Below are 20374 nucleotides of genomic sequence, written 5' to 3' on the forward strand. Positions count from 1 at the left end.
CTCCTGAAACTGGAGGGCTGTGTTGTGGGGCCCCTGTATGGCTCCCACAACATCATATTACATTTAGACTCAGGTGGAGGGGCTAGACTCTTGCACCAGAGTACAGCTGGTAGACATCTCCCTTGGAAGCTGAGCTCCTTATTTCTTGGATACCTGCTTCTTAGGTTTGAGTCTAGATTTCCCCTTCTTCCAGGGCCTCTTGTCCTGTGGACTGGGCCTTACTACTGTCTCCTCTTCTTTTTCAACCTTTTGTTTTTCTTAGCCACGTTCATATGCTTCTCAGAAGCCACCCTCTTGACTTGTTTGATAGGAATCTCTTCTAATGAATCATCCCCATCCTCATCCTCATCTTCTTCCTCCTCCTCTTCGTCTTCCTTTCCATCTTCCCAGGATATGTATGAAGTTTCATAACATTCCTGGCCACTGAGCAACACAGGTCCTAAACCAGCCCAGAGCTGAAAAGTCCCTGGAGGAGAAAGCTCCACACGTGTCATTGTTACCATAGGCAGGACAGAGGCCTTCAGTGTGGCAGTGGTGACTGGTGGCTTTCTGTCCTGGTTTGCTGGGGGAAGGGTTTCCATGTGATTCACCTCCTCTTTGGCTTTTTCCACCCCACCCCAAGAAGATGGTGCTAAGCAGCCGCTGACAGCTGTCCTTCCTCTCCCCTTGGGGTCTAAGGAACAAGTCTGCTTTTCCTGACCGAGCCCACCACCCCAGAGCATGGTTGTTCTATGTTTCAGTCCCACGGCTGGTGTGTAGCAACATGTCCCTTGCTAGGTGGCTTGGAGGTGAAGTGTGTTGTGCTGTCCGTCATGGGCTCCACCTCCAAATGCAGATCCTTCTCTGACTTCACCAAATATATATGTGTGTGTGTGTGTGTGTGTGTGTGTGTGTGTGTGTGTGTGTGTGTGTGTGTATAATTTGAAGATCTTACTCATCTTGGACTGTCTGTAAAATTCTTGGTGAGTTCTCTGTCCTCGGCAGAGTTAAAAGCCCACTAGCAAGAAATAGGCCTCAGATCTACTGGACTATGCTGTGGGCGCTCAGGTTGCAGCATGCTTGGAATTCATAGCAAATTTTGTCAAAATGTTTTAATCTTTGCTCTTTTAGTAAATACCAAACTGGATAGGCAAATGGAAGCAAAACTCTTAACAAGTAAGCCTTCAGAGAGACAAGGAGCTAAGCAAGGAGTAAAGAGCAGCGCCAGCGTGGGCCCATTCTCCATCTGTGCTCGTGCCCTGCCGGGCCAACATGGGTTCACCTTTGTGAGGCTTTTACCTAAAGCTCCGCAATTGCCTCGTTGTCTACCATACATCTTTTAACATGCTACAAAAAAATCTTTTCTTAGCCTCTTCTTAGGATTTTTTCCTCTTCCCTCCTCCTCCCCACTTCCTCTCTTTCTCTCATACTTCCCAGGTAAACAAGGAGATTTGTCTCCATTTTTGTGAAAGAGAACCAAAGCTTTGCACTAATCCCATTGTCCTGTGCTCCGTGGCCTTGGCTAACATCAGTCCTCTGCAGGAATGTGATGAGCACGCCTGAGGATGGGTATGTGGGGGAGATGCAGGCAAGTGGCTGGCATTTGTAGTCAAGTATACTCTCTGAAGTCTCTAGAACACTGCACTAGCTAACATGGAACCACCACCCTTTGAGATGCACAGAGCTGACTTTCTGTGAGCCTCAGTCACAGCAGTCAGTCAGTAATCTTGCTTCCCGTGTTTCTGGTTAAAGATGGTTAAAGAGTTTAGTACAGTTGATTACAACCCAGCAGCATCATGTGTGCTAAGCAAAGGTTCATCTGTCATTCACACTCTCTGCATGAGACACACGACAGCTTTCTTGTGTTTAGGAACATGGGGCAGTGCCTCAGCACTGTGCTGAGAGCCATTCTAAATAGTGACTCACCAAGAAAGAAACACAAAAGCCCTGCTGCTAAATAGACCATGAAAAGAACTCTTATTTATAGCATGAAAGCCAAAACACAAGACAGAGTGTTACCTCGCCTGACCTCAGCTGTGAACAGTGAGAGTCAGGTAGCTTAGCTTTTTCTATGCTCTCTGCACATGTTTGTGAATAAGCAGGAAAATACCATGAGCATTGGATATGGGATTACAAATAAATTTTACTATGTGGGCGAATTTGTGAATACAGAATCTTTTATAAAAATCAACTGTACCTTGTGAATTCTTTTAAAACACAACAGAAATCTTAAGATAATTTACAGGATAAAACTTATTTAGTGAAGGGAAGATGCCTCAGTGGGTAAAGTGCTTGAGGGCCTGAGTTGACTCCTTAGAACCCGTGCATAAAGGAGCAGTGAGTGGTAGCACGTGTAAAGCCGGCGCTGGAGATGGGCAGAGCCCTGCAGCTCATGCTCACCAGCAGCCGGTGTGTCCTACTTAGGCAGCTTCTGGCCAATGAGAGACCATGTTTCAAAAAAGGTGCATGGAAAAAAAAATTGTATTTAAAACGGATGATGCCTCTGGCTACACACACGCGTGCGTGCCCACGCACACATACCCCTTATATAAATAGGTTACTTTGGATAACAAGTCGGGTAGAATGACTGAAGATTGGCACATTTAAATTTCAAGTTAGTAAATCAGATCGCACATCTGTAACAGTAACCACAGCACTGTAGCTTAGTGAAAGCTTTAAAGAAAACTATTGTGTGTGCTCCAGCTTACCAGCCCTTGCATCCACCAGTGGGAGCAAGGAGAACCACTGTATTCTGTGCCGCCAGCATGGCAGTCGGTGCTGCTTTGTGACCTCACCTCCTTGGGTGGTGGGGGGGGGGGAGGATCATTCTTATACATTACCAATAGTTTGCTTCTAAAGATGTGAAATTCATATGGAAACATTTGATCCTAATTAATGGGCCAAGTGTTGATCTTGGGCCTTTGTGCCTCTTTTATGCTGCTGACAAAATACAAATGACGTTCACAAGCTGGTGTTAGTTAACTGTTTAGTGTTGGAAATCAAGACTTTCTGGTGCACTAACTTCTGAAAACCACCTCTGTACATTATCGGTACAGTATTCTGTTGATATAAGGGCAAATGGGAAACACACACCTAGTTTTATGTCTTTATACAGCTGAGTGGAGTAGACCATAGCTGGAAACTTATTTTATTCTGGGATAAAGTATTCTTACGAGTAAATTCAGATTATGTGTACTTTTATTGCAGTACCTATATTGAAAATCAGGATGGTTAGCAGACAGTTTACTTGGGCATGTATTAATGCCAGTGTGTCTGCTTGGCAGCATAGTCTCCAAGAATTCCAATTAACCATGTAAATATATTTCATAGCATCACATCTCACTTTGTCAGAATCCCTGCTGCTTTCTATCATTATCATAAATGCAGGTGTAAATAGCAGTTATGTACTCTGATAGAAAGCAGTTGGAGACATTTCACTGTGGGACTCAACACTTGGAGATTGTGTACATCTGTTCAAATAATGTATCCAGCCCTGATGACATGAACACAGGATGGAAACATCTGCCCTTGAGACCATTTGCCGTATAGCAGATGCTTGCATCTTTATTTATGCAGACGGTTGGTGTGATGAGTTGAGCAGGGATAGAAGTAGTTTGGCAGGGTTTTTAGGCTGGTTTGCAAGCTAAGAATATAAGATAGGCAATTTTGTTTTAAAAGTGTAATGCTGATAGGACTGGAGGCTCAAAAACCTGGTAATGTTATTAATAGCATTGACATACTGTTCTTGTCTTCAGATTAATTGACATCAAAATCCTAAAGATATTTACAGAAATCCCAGCGCCCAGCTTGTGTTAGAAAGTACTACTCAGGTTGAAGTCTAGCTCAGTGCCAGAATTCTATATTCCCTAGTGTGCTTAAAGGGCTGGGCTTGATTCGGGCTGCTACAAAGACAGAAAGCAGCGGAGGGACTTGTGACTGTTTGGGTTTTGATAAATTAAACTTCAATAATTTAATACATTTCCATTTTTAATGCTTTACAAAACAATGCTCTTTTTTGAAAGATTGTATACTATCAACAAAATCTTGTGGTATTTTTTTAAATAGGAAAAATATAAATGTCATAAAATTGAAAACAATTTATGAGATAGTCCTTGAATATCTTATTCAATTAGGTAATATAAGTTCTGAAGAATTATATTTTAATTAAGATGTTTCCTAGAATTTTGTTTAATCTGTTCTAACATTGCCAATTACTGATATTTTAATATTTCATCCAGATGAATTTCTGTTAGTATCAGAACTTTTCCTTTTACTCTGCCATATTATATTCTTAAGGAAACAGAAACAATGGGATCAAAACTGAAAAGGCAAAACACTTGCAGAGTTCGTTGCCCATTCCCTATCCACGTGTTTGTAGACTCTCCGAGGAGTCTGTATTTCACCTACCTCAGCATTCCTCAAGCTTCAGGACCCCTTTGCGCTCTTAAAAGTTATTGAAGACTTTTAACAGCATTTATTTACTTATATCACAGAACTTTTTATGTAAGTATATCTCCTTGTACTTCTCACATTATTAGAAGCCTGAAAATATGTACTTATAAATGTAAAATGGTTCGCTATATCTTAACATAAATGAGCTAACTTAATGAAATTTACCTTATTTTCCAAAACAAAAAATTTGCAAGAATGTTTGTGACAGTTAATCTTCATTTCAAGTTGGTTAGATTAAGAAATACCTGGGGTTATAAAGAACACTACTTCTGAGTGTGTCTGTGCAGATATTGCCAGACAGCTAAAGAGGGTTCTGAGCTAATCCATGTGTTAATTCCTGGATGGCTTCTTCTTTTGTCATTATTGATCAGTAATGAAAAGTAGGAAGTACGCCGTAATTGGAGGGAGTAGGGAACGTGGTCGGTCCCTGTAGCTGTTCCTTGCCTTGCCCATCTGGTGCTCCTCTTCACTCTGCATTCTGACTGCAGTGAGGTATAGAACGTCCTCCCCCACGTGCTGATACCACCGTGGTGCTCATCATCGCAAGCACATGGAACCAGAAAACATGGGCTGAACCCTCTGAAACTGTGAGCCAAAACAGTCCTCCTTCTCTTATGTTTTTCCTGCCAGGTATTTTAGCAACAGCAACAAAGGGCTATCTAACAGTACTTTAAAATATCATGAAATTTCTTCTTTATAAAGCTCTGTCTTAGGCTGGAGAAGATGGCTACCAAGCCCAGCAGCCTGAATTCAGTCTCCAGGACCCAAGTAACAAGCTGGATGCAGTGGTGTGCATCTGTAATGCCAGCATTCCTATCTCAAGACTGAGAGTGAAAACAGGAGACTCAGCCAGAAGCTTTCAAGCCAGGTAGCCTAGAGTAATCTGCACAGTGCCAGAAACAATAAAAAAGGCCCTGCTTCAATGAACTGGAAGGCAAGAACCAACTCCTTACTCTTACATACAAGCCTGTTCTTTAAGTGATAAAATATTGCAGATTGCTCTGTACAAGCCTCACTGTAGCCCTGGGCTGTGGGTTGCTGTTGGAACGAGATGACCAAAACTCCCCTAAAAGTGACTCCTCTCTGGAAACCTGATGGATCCACAGGAAAATACTAACTTATGTAAAGGGAGGAACTTCAAAAACCTTAGTGAGTTTATTGTGTTTAGAACAAGGGAAATGCTTTGGTACCACATAGATACAGCTCTTTTCAGCTTTGTGGCCTTGCAAGAAATATTCAGTTTCCACAACCATAGATTACCTGTTAATTTAAAAATAGAGTGGAAAGTGAAGTCAAGTTAAGCATTCAGTTTTACCCCTGACTTAATTGCATTTTGGTACTTCATAATGGAATTGATGGATTTGGGGACCTGGAGGGAAGAGCAGGGAAGAAATTCATAGTCAGACACACAACATTTACATACTACCTACAGAGCATGTTCTCAGGAAGGAGGGAGGCAGGGCTATAACTGCCCCAAAAGACAGAGCCCCAGTACTCACAACTGTTGTGCTTTTTATATTGTTAAGGTCAGAAAAAGAGTAAGAGAAAGCAAGACAATATGGTTAAGAATGCATAGTTCACCTGTTCGGTCAGTAAATATTGTATTGTGCCAGAAAGTACCGTAGGGACTGAGATCCTGGCAGTGGGAGATAAAAGCCATGAAGATCAGTTAAAGCAGGAGAGGAGGACAGCCAGCAGTGACCTAGAATGGTCAAGGCAGACCTCCTGAGAACCTGGCGCCCACGGTGCTGTGGGTTGCCTAGCAGAGGAGGGGTGCGGAACGAGGTTAGTGGTCTTCCAGCTCCTCACTGTAAGGTGCGCTTTGTACTCAGATGAGACAGACAAGTGCATCACCTTCCTCCGCATCCTGAACAGTGTTACTTGTGGACCATAATTAACAACAGAAAGGAAACTTGGGAACAAAAAGAAGGGATGTTGAATGATCTCCCACATGACAGCCACTTCTCAGGAGATCACTGGCCAGAGAGACAGTGCCCCTGAGTGTAAGGGACACATGGGAAATGTGTCCCTTGGGAGAATTTTTGAGTGTGACAAACAGACAAGCCGGGGAGTAGATTATGGAGAGCTGTTGAGACTAGAAGTTTCAAGCTCTGACATTGGCCACAATTCCTGGAGCTTAGATTTCTCTGGCTCCAGTCAGACAATATGAGTGGAAAACACAAGGTAGACTACTTGCAGTAGGTGCCGTCAGAGATAGAGACAGGACTAATCTGCGATGTGCTGATAGTGTCCATGGATACGCTGCCATCAAGCCACGAGCAGCAGTGCCAGTGTCTACCTATGCACACATACACACAGTCAAGCCCACAAAGGCAGCAATGCAGAGAGACCTCACAGTCATTGTGGCTTCTGTAGAAACCAGCTCTCACGTGTTCCCAACCAGTAAATGATGCATGCTTTCTCTTCAGCCAATTAGTAATTGCCATCAAAGAAGAATAGACATTGATGGAGGAGAAGCCAGACAGGATTCAGAGGAAAAGGAATCCAAAGTGGCTGCTGTTTTCAAATCTGGGTGACTTTATTCCTGTAATAGCTCTTGCAGGATCTGATCTAGGGCATGTGCAGGATACTGTGGCCACAGATGCAAGTAGAATGTGATTACTTATAGCTTAGAGACTATCGGTGTTGGTTAACACAGCCAGCCACCAAAGGCTGCTGCTGTCCAGCTCTCTCTGTATTACTCAGTGCCTGGCACATCATTGTCTTCTTCATTGTTTATGCAGTCTTAGGATTCCAAGTATCCTTGCTAAAGAAACATGTACCTTGACTAAAGCGCTACAGCAAAGACTTTGACAACCAGTATTAGAAGAGAGTGAAGTAGTCTCAAGGGATTGCTTTTCCTGTGACAGATCCACAGATGCCCAACCTCGTGCACTTGTACATATAAATCATAAACTGTTGGCATAAAAACTGAAGTATAAGGAAAAGTGCAACAAAAAAATGTTATAAATCGCTATGAGCCAAAGATAAATCAGTAGCAAAGATAAAGCGTCTGTAAGACTACACTATAAAGCATAGCTCCTCTCCTTTCCTCCTCCCTCTCTCTCTGCTCGGCACTGCACTGCTGTGGGTTGAGTCCAGGCTCTGAGGCATATTGGGCAGGTAGGTACTTAGACTGCTAAGCCACATACCTCCAGCCCTTGTTTTAAAATGCAGCTTTTGTACTCTCCCAAAATGTCCCTTCTGTATAAACTGACTTTTGAAATTGCAGAATAAAAATAGTGTCTGTGTACCAATGTCTTACTTTTAACAGTACCATTGTTAAAGCGTTGTGATCTTAACCATTTAAGTTATATGCTGATGTTTTGATCAACATTAAGAAACACCCAGCCTTCTGCATGGATCCCTGCTAAATGCACTTTCTAGTGCTGAAACCTTAACTTTATGTTTATCCCACTAAAGATTTTCCTCATCAAATGTCATCTTACTCATCCTCACAGATACTTAACTGCTGTAACTACTATTGAAATAATACAAAATTTAAAAGATGTAATCCTGGCCCCTAGAGAAGAGAGAGTACAGGTGGGGCCCAGTTGGGTTGGGAGTCCAAAGAAGACAGCAGTGGGGCTTCTGGGATCAAGAGTTCAAGGTCATCTTCCACTACAAGGTGAGCTTGAGGACAGCTCAGGCTACAAGAAACCCTCTCTTAAAAGCATGCAAACAGGCAGGGTTGGTGGCACACACCTTTAATCCCAGTACTCAGGAGGCAGAGGCAGGTGGATCTCTGTGAGTTCCAGTCCAGCCAAGGACAACAGGAGCTATTACACAGAGAAAGTTTGTCTCCAACCCCACTAAAAAGAAATCAAACAGTTATCAGCATCTGAATCACAGTTGTAGAAACATTCAGAAGTCTCTACTTGTCTTTCATAGACTTTGTGGCAAGTTATTAGCACTTCATTAAATCCCTGCACTGTCCAGTCCTCTGTAGGTTTGGGAAAACACTTGGCTTAATTATTGGGTAACAGTAGCAAGCTTTTGTGTGTGCTACATACTGTTTCTGCCAAAACGTGTTTCTTACTTGGTTTTCAGTGTTTCTTATCTGAAGCTCTTAAATAAAAAGCCCTCTCAGAAATGAGAGCTGTATAAGAGTTTTAACTAACATGGAGAATCTTGAAACTTTTTGAAATTAATTTCTAAGAGGTATTTTAACATAAAAAATAGCCTTTTAAATTTACTTTTCATGTGGAATACAAGCTTTAACTCCACCAAAGAATAGTTACTTGAGTCTCAGGAGCCACATTGTATAAATATTTGAAGTGATTGACTTTTCAGTTCTTCCACATAGAACATCTGTCTCCTCTTCACGGTCTTTGTGCTTGTCTAATCACTCAGTTCTGTAGACTGCAGTTCCCTTTTGGTCTCCAACTTTTCTTCCTGTACCCCAGCTTTCTTTTTTCTTTCTTTTCTTTTTTGGTATTTTGAGATAGGGTTTCTCTATGTAGCCCTGGCTGTCCTGGACTTGCTTTGTAGACCAGGCTGGCCTCGAACTCACAGAGATCCACCTGCCTTTGCCTCCCTAGTGTTGGGATTAAAGGCGTGCGCCACCACACCCAGCCCTACTCCAGTTTCCTTAAAGTTCTTTGCCATTTGCTGTTGTGTTTCCACAGGCATGCATCATGCATATGTGCTGGCAGTGCCAGTGCACACGGAGTGGTCAGTGGAAGTTTTCTCCTTCCATCATTATATGGGTTCCACGAACTGAACTTGGGCCAGGCTTGTGTAGCGAGCGACCTATCCCATTGAACTAATTTCTTAATTATTTAATTAGTAAAATACTAAATCTACAAATAAGCACTACCAAAAGTTGGTTCGCTTCTGCTGTCCTATAGAAATGTGGCCAGTGAGCATCCTAAACCCACCAGAGACCTTCCTTCCTGGTGGACTGGAAATGGGCCTTAGCCCCACCCTTGAACACCTTGCAAGCCAGTAGCTTTCTTCCCTACTGTTTATAAACAGAAGCAGGGAAAGGTATCCCCACAATATACCTCCTTAAAATGCACTCACATTCACACTGAATTGTAAACCCAATTAACACTTAGTCAACTGACAACTGAGATGAGGGACAAGTGGGAATAAAATCTGATAGGGTGATCAGATGTTGGGCAAGGCTGAGCTGCCTCAGAGACAAGGAGAGGCAGGGTTTGAGTGGGTTCTTACTAGCAAGCATCACTTTTCCTCTTTCCTCAGTTGTTTCTCCTAAAAGAAATGCTGTTCTAAAAGTTCAGAACTATTCCATATCATGAGAATTTAAGTTCTATGTCTTATTTCTTCCTACTGAAAATAAATACTAGAAACTTTGTGGTTACTTACTGGCACGGGGAAGAATATCTGCTGAGCGAGTGACTGATGAGAACCACCCTGGGCCCTTCAGGAGATGTTTATCTTATTTAACCATGGCACCACCTTTGTAGCTGTATATCATTGTGCCCATTTTAAAGATAACATTTATGTACCAAGTGACTTGCCAAAACTCAAGAGCATCGCAGAGGTAGGTGACAGCAAATCTGACAGAGCCGGAGCCTCTCCATTGTTCTACCCGAGACTGTAAAGGTGGCCATAGCTGCCCCTGGGGAAATGGAAAGCGTCCAGAAGCCAAACTGTGATTGCCAGCATTGGCTCTTACTGTCTTGGAAATCTTCTTCTGTAAAAGCTCCTAACAGTAGTTTTTCACTCACTTTACATTGGGGATCAAATAAGATAAAGCATGTGTTTTACACAGTACCTGGCACGTAAACTACTACTTAGTATTGGGGTAATGCTTGAAAAACAGTACTGATAAAGAAATGCAGCTGCTCAGAAAATGAGAATTCTCTTTCTTGCTAAGGGAGGCAATGAGTTCGGCCCGTGGCAATTGGAAAAGCCTGGAAAAGCCTGCTGGTTATGGGTGTTGTTACCTGAAAGCTCAGCTCGGCAGGGCAGGGCAGGGCAGGGCGGGGCAGGGCAGGGCAGGGCAAGTGTGCTAGGGAGACTGAGCAAAACCAGACTCAGGTTTCCACTTGAAATACGCTTTCTTCTGTTACTTCCAAGCTCCTGAAATGTGAGTCCAAGAAATGATGATTCCAGTGGTGTGAAATGTAGGGACTCAATGTGTTTGGCATTCTGAGTCCTTCAATGCTTATGCTGTTAAACACACTGTTGGTGTGTTATATTTTTCCAACAAAATGAAGTTGTGGTCCTTTGTATTTTCAATCATTTTATTTATTCTATATTTCTTCCCAGTATTAACATTACTTGTTTTTAATCAGATACCATCTTGAAAAACAATCTGAACCTCAACCAAAGTTTATGATTTCAAAGCCGAATAAAAGAGGAGGGAAAAATCTAGATGCCAACATATTGAAACTGGCCTTGGTTTTTTGTTTGTTTAATTGATTGATTGCTTTTGTTTTTGTTTTTGTTTTCAGTCTAGTAAAATTAAAACCTGAACAGTTTTTAAAATGTTGTCTCTGCCAGTTGATTTAATAGCACGTTCATTCTTAGCCTGTGCCCAAGGGGCTTGCATCTAGAACATGGACATTGTCTCTTTCTGCCTGCACCCTCCTACCCTGCAGGTGGGATAATGGAGCTTTGTCCAAGCCCAGAGCATGGTGGGTGGGAACATCTTGTTTAACATCAGCAAAGCAGGACCCTCAGTTCCGCCTGGAAACCAGGGCGTGGACTACAGTACTGCAGAGAGTCGCCGAGGGCTTGTCTCTTCCTGAGCAGGACTTTGATAATGATGACAGACAGTGACACCTAGTGCTCTTGAGCCCCCGTCGATCCCTCCCTCCCACTGACGTGGGCGCAGGGCCGTGCACAGCCAGCCTTCTGCTGATGGCGGAGACTGATGTCATTCATTCTCCACACAGATACCTCGAGACTTTCCGGATTTGTCAGAATCCCGTGGTAGTAAGTGGCAAACTACGCTCCAAAGTTAGCTTTCTTTCATTCCACACACCTTAATTTTATACAAGTTAGCACTATCTAATAATGAATTTCCTAAAAGTATCGTTTACTGGGACACAGACTTGACAAGCCATTTGCCTTTCAATTTTTCTTCGCCCCCCTCAAAATTCCAGAATGGTAACCTAGTTTAGAACTGAGTAGGATACAGGAATGGGAAGGGAAGGGAAGCTGCTCCTTCAAAAGGAATAGGTCACAACCCATTGGCTGTATGGGATCTGCTTGCTTTCTGCTTGGCCTCACTTTTCCTAATCTATAAAAGGGGAGCAAGGCATTTTCTTGGAGTTAAATAAAGGTTCAAGTAAAGTACCTACTATATATTTCAGGCCATAAGAAGTACTTGGTACCTGCCTGTGTCCCTTTATTCCACAGTCTGATCAACTTTCACCTGTTGTACATGGCACTTTTCAAAATGGTTACTTTAATATGCTTAAAATGCTAAAAAAAAAAAAAAAAAAAAAACACACACACACACACTTAAAATTCTAATATTAAATATTCTCATTGAATAATGGTACAAATTAATTTTTACTGAGTGAGCCTTTTATGCTTTCAGTTAATAAAAGTCCATGTTTAGTACCTAAGGGACCTATGAGTCTCTTTAACTCTGCTGTGGCTAATTTGCAGAATTTCCAGAAATTATAAATGCCAGTGGAAATTTCTCATTGCTGTTGAGCTTGCAGCCCTCTCTGATCTGGAATTTAGTAGTGCGGGTGAGGGGTTTTAGACTGTGCCATCTGTTGAGTGCCATGAGCTGCTGTTACAGATGTGTTGCCAAGAAAGGCTCACCACAGCTGTGCTTTCCCAGCACCTACAGCTTAAAAGCTTGTAGTGGCACTTCATTGCCTCTAAGGACTACTACTGTTGAAAGAATAGTTTTAAAATGTGTAGTTATTCTAATGTAACTGACTTTTACTGAAAATGTGGAGAGGAGTAAGTCTCGGGTTCCTGCTTGTCCTTGGGAGGAGATTGGCTATACTTTTCCATGTATAGCTTCAAGAGGCAGTGTTATGTGCTACCTGCCAAGTCACTAAATTACCTCTCGGGTCATTAGCTCTTGCCAAATAAAATAAAGGGCATGAGCCATTCTGTGTGTCTAGATACAGTCATTTATGCAAAAGCACATGCTCACAAATAGCCCAAAAGATTCCACTTTCAGAAATCAATTCATATACCAGCATGGAGCTAGTGAGATGTGAGATGGTTCAGTGGATGAAAGCAACGATCACCAGGTCAGACACCTCGATCGGTCCTCAGACCTCCACACATGCACCATGGCATGTGCAATGCCCACACACATGCTCAATAAGTAAGTGCAGGTAAAGTGTTTCATTCGCTGAGCAGATTGCTTTTGAGCATCTCCCTAGAGCAAGACAGAAGGTAGCAAGTGAACAATAACCTACCGTCTGCCTCTCAGCTGTCCCCATCCCACAGAGGCCACTCTAAGGACTCTCCTGTGTGTGGTGGGAGATGCATTTGTCTGTGTACTCCCTCCCGGGCTGCATGATAAGGGTGGCTACAGTGAACTGTGTTTGGATTACCATTGGCCTCCTGTTGGGCATTTAAGTAGTTGCTGGGGTCTGGTGTCTCCTCTTCCACTTTTAGGGTTGTGGACTGTCTCCTCTTTGCCTCACTTTTCCACTAATGTCCCAGTTTCATTTCCTATCTTTAGTGATTCTGGGCAATGGAGCACCACACTATGGGAAATCCCATCTTTGTCTGCACTTCCTGATAGATGTGCACCAGCATACTGTTCACTACTCTTGGCAAGGCTTGTTCTTCAGATGTGGGTAGCTGTGATTGAGGATCATGAGCCAGCTGATACACGTTTCATCCCCAATGTCTTGCTCCACTGCCTACCACTTGCCTGTCCCTAGGCCTGTCGCTGCAGGCTGCCTGCACCGCTCACTGGAGACCAGTGTATTCCCTTGCTGGAGCACAGCTGGGTACCTCCAAGAGTGGCCTTTGCCCTCACCTACAGCTGGTCTCTGGTTAGGTGGCTCTTCTTACTGCTGCCACAGAATACCTGGCAAAGGCAACTTGAAGGCAGAGCAGGGAGGGATGAGGGTTTGCTTTGCTTCAAGGCCTGAGGGATGGATACTACATGTCAGGAGAGGAATGCTGGTAAGGGTGTGAGGTGACTGCTCACACTGCAGCCACAGTCAGGAAGCAGAGCACGATGCATACTGATGCCCAGCCTGCTTACTCCTTCTTCCTCTTTATTCAGTCAGCAGCCCACCCCATTCAGTGTGGGTCTGCCCCCTCAGTTAAACCTCTTCCCAGAAGCTTGTCTCCTAAGCAGCTCTGAAGTCACCACAGCCTCCTTTCTCTCTGAAATCACTGCTTTTCCTGTGTAGTTTGGACACTGCCATATTGGTGAGGTGCATGCAGAGTGTGTCACAGTCCATTCACAGTCCACTTGCTGTGCAAGTATAAAGTGTATCTCAGAAGCTTGCTTTCCAGTATCTAGTCATAAAAGTAAGACTCCTTGACCTTGGCTGTTGATTGCTGTTGTTTGGGTCCTGCCTCAGCATCAACTCCTTTTTGTCTGTGTCTCTTCTCGTCGCTCTATCCTGTGTCTCCTCTGTGCCTATCTGTTTCTTACAGTGTCGTCCACGCTGCTCTGACTACTTCAGTTTAGCCCCAGCAGCGTAATTTACTAGTCTCACTGTCATTCCCTCTGATAGCCAGTCACTGATCCACCTTCCTCTGTATTAAAGGCTGTGAAGTGTTTCCCAACATCCTCTATCACAGCACTGCCCTCCTCCCTCTAATACAGCTCCTGTGTGACGTGTCAGAGCTGGCATCATATAAGAGTTTCCTAACACTTTTTCTTAACCAATATCAAAGGGCAAAGTAGCTGTGGTGCTTTCAGATTATTCCTACTACGTTGCTTATTACCATAGTCACAACAGGCAACTTTCTGGTCAAATTGTTACTTCACTAACTGTGGGAAGTCAGTAGGGGCTGGTTTTAAAATGTTTTACTATCTCAGTGGATTATTAGCTCCCCACCTTCCTATCCCTGGTAGCCCTCAATCAAACAGATGTTTCTAAAAAAAATCCTTTACACAAAACTTCAAAATCTAAAACCAAAAACTGGGTATATAAGTCATTCAGAGGCAAAACTTGAACTGAAATAAAACCATTCAGAGCTTTGATTTGCCTGCTGTGTTGTGAATACTAATGCATTTTGCTTCAGGCGTGGCAGTAGGCCTAATTGTGGATGCCCTGCCCTGTGGTCTCTGCTGGGTCTTGTGTAACATTTGATATGTGTGTTTCTAACTTACCACTTTTCTAAAATTTGAACGTGTAAATTCCTACACTCGTGTAGCCCCACAATTTTCAGAAAGAGGACTATGGGCTTGCAATACCCAGTTTCTAGACTAGTGTGTGCAACTAGTACATGTGAGGTTAAATGAAGTTTGATTAATATGAGGCACTTAAAAATAAGAAACTTCTCCCCAGCTAGGCCTTTTGACCTTGAGGCCTTGGGGAATAAAATGGATGATTCAGTCCTTAGAATGGGGAACCAAAATGTTTCCTTAATTGTTCTCCTAAGGTTGGAGTAATTGCCCTGTGGTCAGACCAATAAATATGGGATGAATGGAACATTATTCCGTCAGTTAAAATGATCCTTATTAGTATCCTAGAAGGTGCTTTTTGTGCAATTAATGTTTTTTTTTCTTTTATAGTCTTATGTCTCTTTGGTTATATTTAACATTCTTTTAAAGTGTCACATCAGCTTTTTCTGATACTGATTATTTAATTGCAGAAGCATACATAAACAGTTTGAAAGGTGTGAAAAGAAATTTCACAAGCCACACAGGGAACAACACCAAAGCCACCTTCAGTCTGGAATTCATCACTTTGCAAAGCAAACTGCACTGCCAGCACCAAACAGTACAGTCTAAACTAGAGTGAGAAGCCAGTTGATGCAAAAAGCATTTGTTTCAGACCAAAGATGCAGTGGGTGATAGGAGATGACCTTAGTATGTCTGTACTTCACCAAGCTTAGCTGTGCTGGGAAAGCAAGGTGTGCGTATGAAACACAACATGCAGTAGAATGTTCCAGAGCACATACTGTGCAGGTCTGGAGATCAGGGAGAAAAGTGGGCTGGCCTTGGCTTGTGAAGATAGGCCAAAGCTGGGTAAAGACAGAGGCTGGATGAAGGGTTTATGGAGCACAAGGACCAGGAGGACAGAGTCCCAGCTCTCTGGAAGCTCTGTTTAATGACTAACAGTCCGAACAGGAGAATTGTGTTACAGCAGTGGAGGAGAATTAGAGTCTTAGGAAAGAGGGCAGGTAGGTTACCTTTCCAGCCTTGCCTTGAAGGCCGTAGGGAGTTGATTAGAAAGATGGGGACGGGACAGGCAATCTGTTCTGAACAGATAAATTAGATGTTGGTTTTTTAACTATATAAATGGGGGGAGGGCACAGGAGTGAGGGTGCCTGCACAGGTCAGAAGAGGACATTGGATCTCCTGCAGCTGAAGTTCAGGCAGGTGTGAGCCACCCAACATGGGTGCAGGGAAATGAGTTGAGGCCTTTTGCGGAAGTAGTGCATCCTCTTAACTTCTGAGCCAGCTCTCTAGCCCAGATTAGAGGTGATCTGAAGTTTCGGTACCAGGGGCGATTACACTGTAGTAATCTGTGTATTGTCATTGCAGGTGAATCAAACATCCCTTCGGGAACAGCACAGAGTGGGAAAGGTTTACAGAGTAAGAGTCAGTTTAGGACCATTGCACCAAAAATTGTGCCAAAAGTCCTGACATCCAGAGTGCTACCCTGTCCTTCCTCATTTTCTGACCAAAGGAGTCTAGCTCTAACCTCCAAGCCTCTGGGCATGCCCACCCACAACTATGCTCTGATGCAGCTGGCCGGCCGGGAAGGAACGTTCTCTCTTGTTGCTTTGCCGAATGTTGCCTCGGCTCAGCCAGTTCAGAAGCCCAGAATGTCCCTGCATGAAAACGTTAAGCTGCCCATTCCTCGATACCAACCACTAAGTAGCAAAGGACTAAGAAAGAGACAGGACCTGATCTCTCCCAAGAGTGGCTGCAGTGGACCTCCTGGCCCAGCCCAGATATGTCAGGTGTCCCCTTTGCCACAAGCCCATCCTGAACTGCCTCACAAACCCAGCGTGCTGAAGCAAATGCTCACTTTAGACTCTTCCCCCACCAGTATCAACACAGCTACACTGACCAGTGGTATTGGCCAAGAAGATTGGAATCCTCTTGTGACCAATAGCTGTGGTGATCAGGAGCTTTCTGCCATCCCAGCATGTACTACAGAGGGTTCCTCTTCCCCACAGAGCCTCCTGGCATCCATTCAGAAGGCAGACTGTGCTAGGAAGGCGGTACCCACTAGGCCTGCTGTTGCTGATGAAGAGCTTAAAGAACAGGCGGCTCCTGCACACACTGTCTTCAGCAGTGCCATGCAGTACCACATGGTCTCTGCTGTGCCTGAGGGTAAGGTGCCCATCCTACCCTTCACAAGAGTGAAAACCACAGAGGTGGGCAAAGTGGAATCAGATGCCAATAATGCAGAATTATCTTCATCTGGATGCAGAACAAACAGTGATGAGAGACTGTCCATCACAGAACGGTTCAATGCAGCCACCCAGATAGCCAGCATGGTACCTGCTCTGCATGGGCCAAAGCAGAGTGCTTGTGAAAGTGCCTTCTCTCCTGTCGCCAAATTAGATCTCAGCCACAAAGCAAAACCCAGCAGTGGCTTAGCAAAGAGAAAAGGAAGAAAATGGAAGGTGCCAGATGAGATTTTAGCATTGCAGGGTAAAAGAAGGAAATGCATTGTTGGTGTGTGCGGAGATCATGTAGAAAGGACAAGAAACAGTCCCCAGGAACCCATGGACCAGAAGCCCAGGGCTGCTTCCAGAAAGTATCGTAGCATCATGCCCAAGCCTGTCCTCGTCCTGTCTTCTTTGGCACCCCTGGCATCTCCTGTGGCTCTGCTGCAGTCCCAGGCTCCCAGCAGCCTCAGTCAGGGTGTGCTGAATAACACATTGCCTCCAAAAGGGCTTGGCTCCAGACAGAGTGACCGCCCTGCCCCAAAGCCCAGCTCTGTGCTCAGAAATGGATTCTCTGGCATTAAGAAGCCCTGGCACATGTGCCCTGTCTGTAACCACCACTTCCAGTTCAAACACCACCTTCTAGACCACATGAATATACACACCAACAGACGGCCTTACAGCTGTGGGATCTGTCGCAAGACCTATGTCCGCCCTGGCAGCCTGAGTGCACACATGAAGCTTCACCATGCCGAGAATCGCCCCAAGAGGCTAGTATGCTGTGAGTTTTGTGCAAAAGTGTTTGGTCATGTCCCTGTCTACTTTGGTCATCTGAAGGAGGTGCACAGGGTTGTGATCAGCACAGAGCCCTCGTCTAGTGAGCTGCAGCCAGGAGACACAGCAAAAAACAAGGACAGAGATGCCGCTGTGCAAGGACCTGATGGCCCATTGGAGAGGTGAGTACTTCCAGAAAGGAAGCCTGGCAGGAAAGTCTGTTGTGATTTGAAAAGATTTAAGATTTCAGAAGTAGTCAGTAATGGTGCACACCTATAATTCTGGCACTTGGCAGATAAAGACAGGAAAATTAGTAATTCAGGGTCAGCCTGGCCTATGTGAGACTGTCTCAACAACAACAGAAGATGTCGTGAGAAAAATAAATCACCTCTCCCACACTCTTAGCTCTGTGAAGAATGACCCCATTTCTGGTTGGTTTCTGGTCAGCCAAAGTGTTTATTACAGTCAAAGCATGAATGCTAATTTGAGGTATGTTGGGGACAGTTAGGTGACTGATTATTTTTGCATCTAAAAATTATAATAGTAGATTATTATATGTAGTTTTAGTAGTCTTCATAAAGTAGTTTTCCCCAAGTTATTGTTCATAGAACTTATCTAAACAGTATTATCTACCCCAACAGTGCTGCCTGAGGCCGCCCTTTTCACCAGACCCCAAGATGCTCCACCTCACCCTCAGCATCTCAACATGTCCCCTTTATTACCTGACAGGCCATGTTAACGTGTGTCTGTGTCCTTCTAGACATCAGAAACCAAAACCAAAAACCCAAAGCTCTGTAATCTGGAAGCTGACGTGGCAGACACTTAAGCAGTGGAAGTGATCCACATGGCCACAGCTGAGGGGACTAGGGAATGAGAAGGAAACCCTGCCCACAGCATAGGTTCTCTGCCCTTGTTCTGTATGGTCCCAGCTGCTCTAACAACTATTTTCTATTCAGTATCATAATGCATAAACACAAGATGCCTGCACTAGCTCTTCCTTCACTTCCGCCCTCCTCTTCTCCAGCAGTTCTTTCCCATCTCCTGCTAACATGCTTTTTGCTGATGGGCATGGAAGCTCCCTTCACACTTGTTTTCATGTGCTTAGATGATCTTAAGATAAGATGTTAGAGCTGCCCAAATGATGGGGGTGCGTGGATGATCTGGGACAGTCACCTCCAGCAGGACCACAGGGTAGCTTGTCCATTCCCATCATGTTGCCTAATATTCCTGTTGTGAGCAGCTGTGGTAACCAGGGAGGTAGTTAACTAGGGGGAGATGCAAGACCCTCTGAAATGGTCCCTGGTGTTCTCAAAGATGTATGGCTCTGAGAGTAGCAGTGTGTGCTGTGGCCTCTGCTGAGGCTCTGCTGAGCTCTCTGTCAATCCCCTGCTTTCCTAGCATGGTGCTTTATATCCCTGGAGGCTGAGATCTGACAACAAGAGATCCAGTTGCATTCTCCTGGGAAATCTTACCTAGACTTTCCCCCCTTTCCAGGGAAACAAAATCAAGTTTGGAAGAAGATTTCCTTCTAAACCAGGCAGATGAAGTCAAATTGCAAATCAGATGTGGCCGCTGTCAGATCACTGCTCAGTCTTTCGCTGAAATAAAGTTTCATTTGCTTCATGTCCATGGGGAGGAAATTCAAGGCCGGCTTCAAGAGGTGATCATACCGGGCGGCAGCTCTGGTAACCCCTACCAGAAGCAGCACACGGAAAGAAGGAAGCAAGTGCCTCTGTGTGACTCTGTGGAGGACTCCCCAGCATTTCCCACAGGGAAAAGACTGCCGCCCCCTCATCAGAGCACAGAGGAGGCGCTGGGAGAGAGTGAAGGTGGCCAGTGGGGAGTGAGTGGCCCACCGCACCCCACCAGGCTTCTCTGGTCCCATTCGGGCTATAACTGCCTGCTCTGTGCCCAGATGCTGCGGAGGAAGGAGGACCTGCTTCTGCACTGGGTCCGCCAGCACAACTGTGAGGACCCCAGCAGACTCTGGGCTATCCTGGGCACGTTCTCTAACCAGGCAGCTCCTGAGCTCCCCAGCGGGGCAAGGCAGTGAGCAGCTTTTCTATCACACTCTACCTGTTAGTATTCAATTGTAAGGATGCAGTGCTCCGGGCCACACCCGTGTACAGAGGTCATTTTGTGCATAGCTTTATTTTCTTAAGAAATAAAATATGTGCCCTGGATGCGTTTTCTAACATACGTAGTCTCACTTTCTATGCATTCTCTACTAACATATACTTATCTATAATAAATAAATAGATCAAAGTTAGGGAACTGAAACAGAGAAGATTGTTATTCTCCATTGCAAGACTTAGGGAGAGCCTGTGTGTTTGAGTGTGTACTTGTACATGATGCTGTTTGATTATGTATGCAGTTCCACAGCTGTAGAACGTAGTCCCAACCATAGTATTAAGTTATACTAAGCTACATTAAGTAGATATTTATTAGTCTCTGATTTGTTTGCATATGCTCTAGAACAGTCTTTTTAAAGTTTTCTCTACCGTAACTTAAAATCCATGTTTTCAAGACACATTTTTTTTTTGTAATTTTGCTGTTTTCTTAAATGTGCAATGCTTTGAAGAATAGCCAGCAAGCCTTCTAGTGTTCCTTCTCAAAATAATAGGGAAAAAATGGATCCTTTAGCTAATAAAAAAAATCCACTTGCTTGGTAGAAAGTTAT

At 44.2% G+C, this 20374-nt stretch overlaps 1 protein-coding gene and 1 pseudogene across 14 annotated transcripts in view; one reads left to right on the top strand and one right to left on the bottom strand.

Annotated features, from left to right (window-relative positions):
- ZNF438 (zinc finger protein 438) overlaps nt 1-19974 on the top strand; it is a 119909-nt gene extending 99935 nt beyond the window's left edge. For 11 of the 13 annotated variants that reach the window (XM_084782180.1, XM_084782177.1, XM_084782178.1 and 8 more), the window contains 2 exons: nt 16064-17876; nt 19189-19974. In XM_084782180.1, coding sequence (XP_084638306.1) covers nt 16064-17876; nt 19189-19747 — 2372 coding nt within the window. In that variant the 3' untranslated portion in view covers nt 19748-19974. Of the gene's footprint in view, nt 1-1416; nt 1568-16063; nt 17877-19188 lie in introns of all 13 variants that reach the window. The other 2 variants (XM_084782176.1, XM_084782175.1) reach the window with 2 other exon arrangements.
- LOC311597474 (nucleoplasmin-2-like) lies at nt 139-722 on the bottom strand (annotated as a pseudogene). The gene has a single exon. The product of its transcript is annotated as a nucleoplasmin-2-like (transcript).
- Nucleotides 19975-20374: the final 400 nt, after the last annotated feature.

This window comes from Acomys minous, assembly GCF_964271855.1.
Source record: "Acomys minous genome assembly, chromosome: 5".
Classification (NCBI taxonomy): Eukaryota; Metazoa; Chordata; class Mammalia; order Rodentia; family Muridae; genus Acomys; species Acomys minous.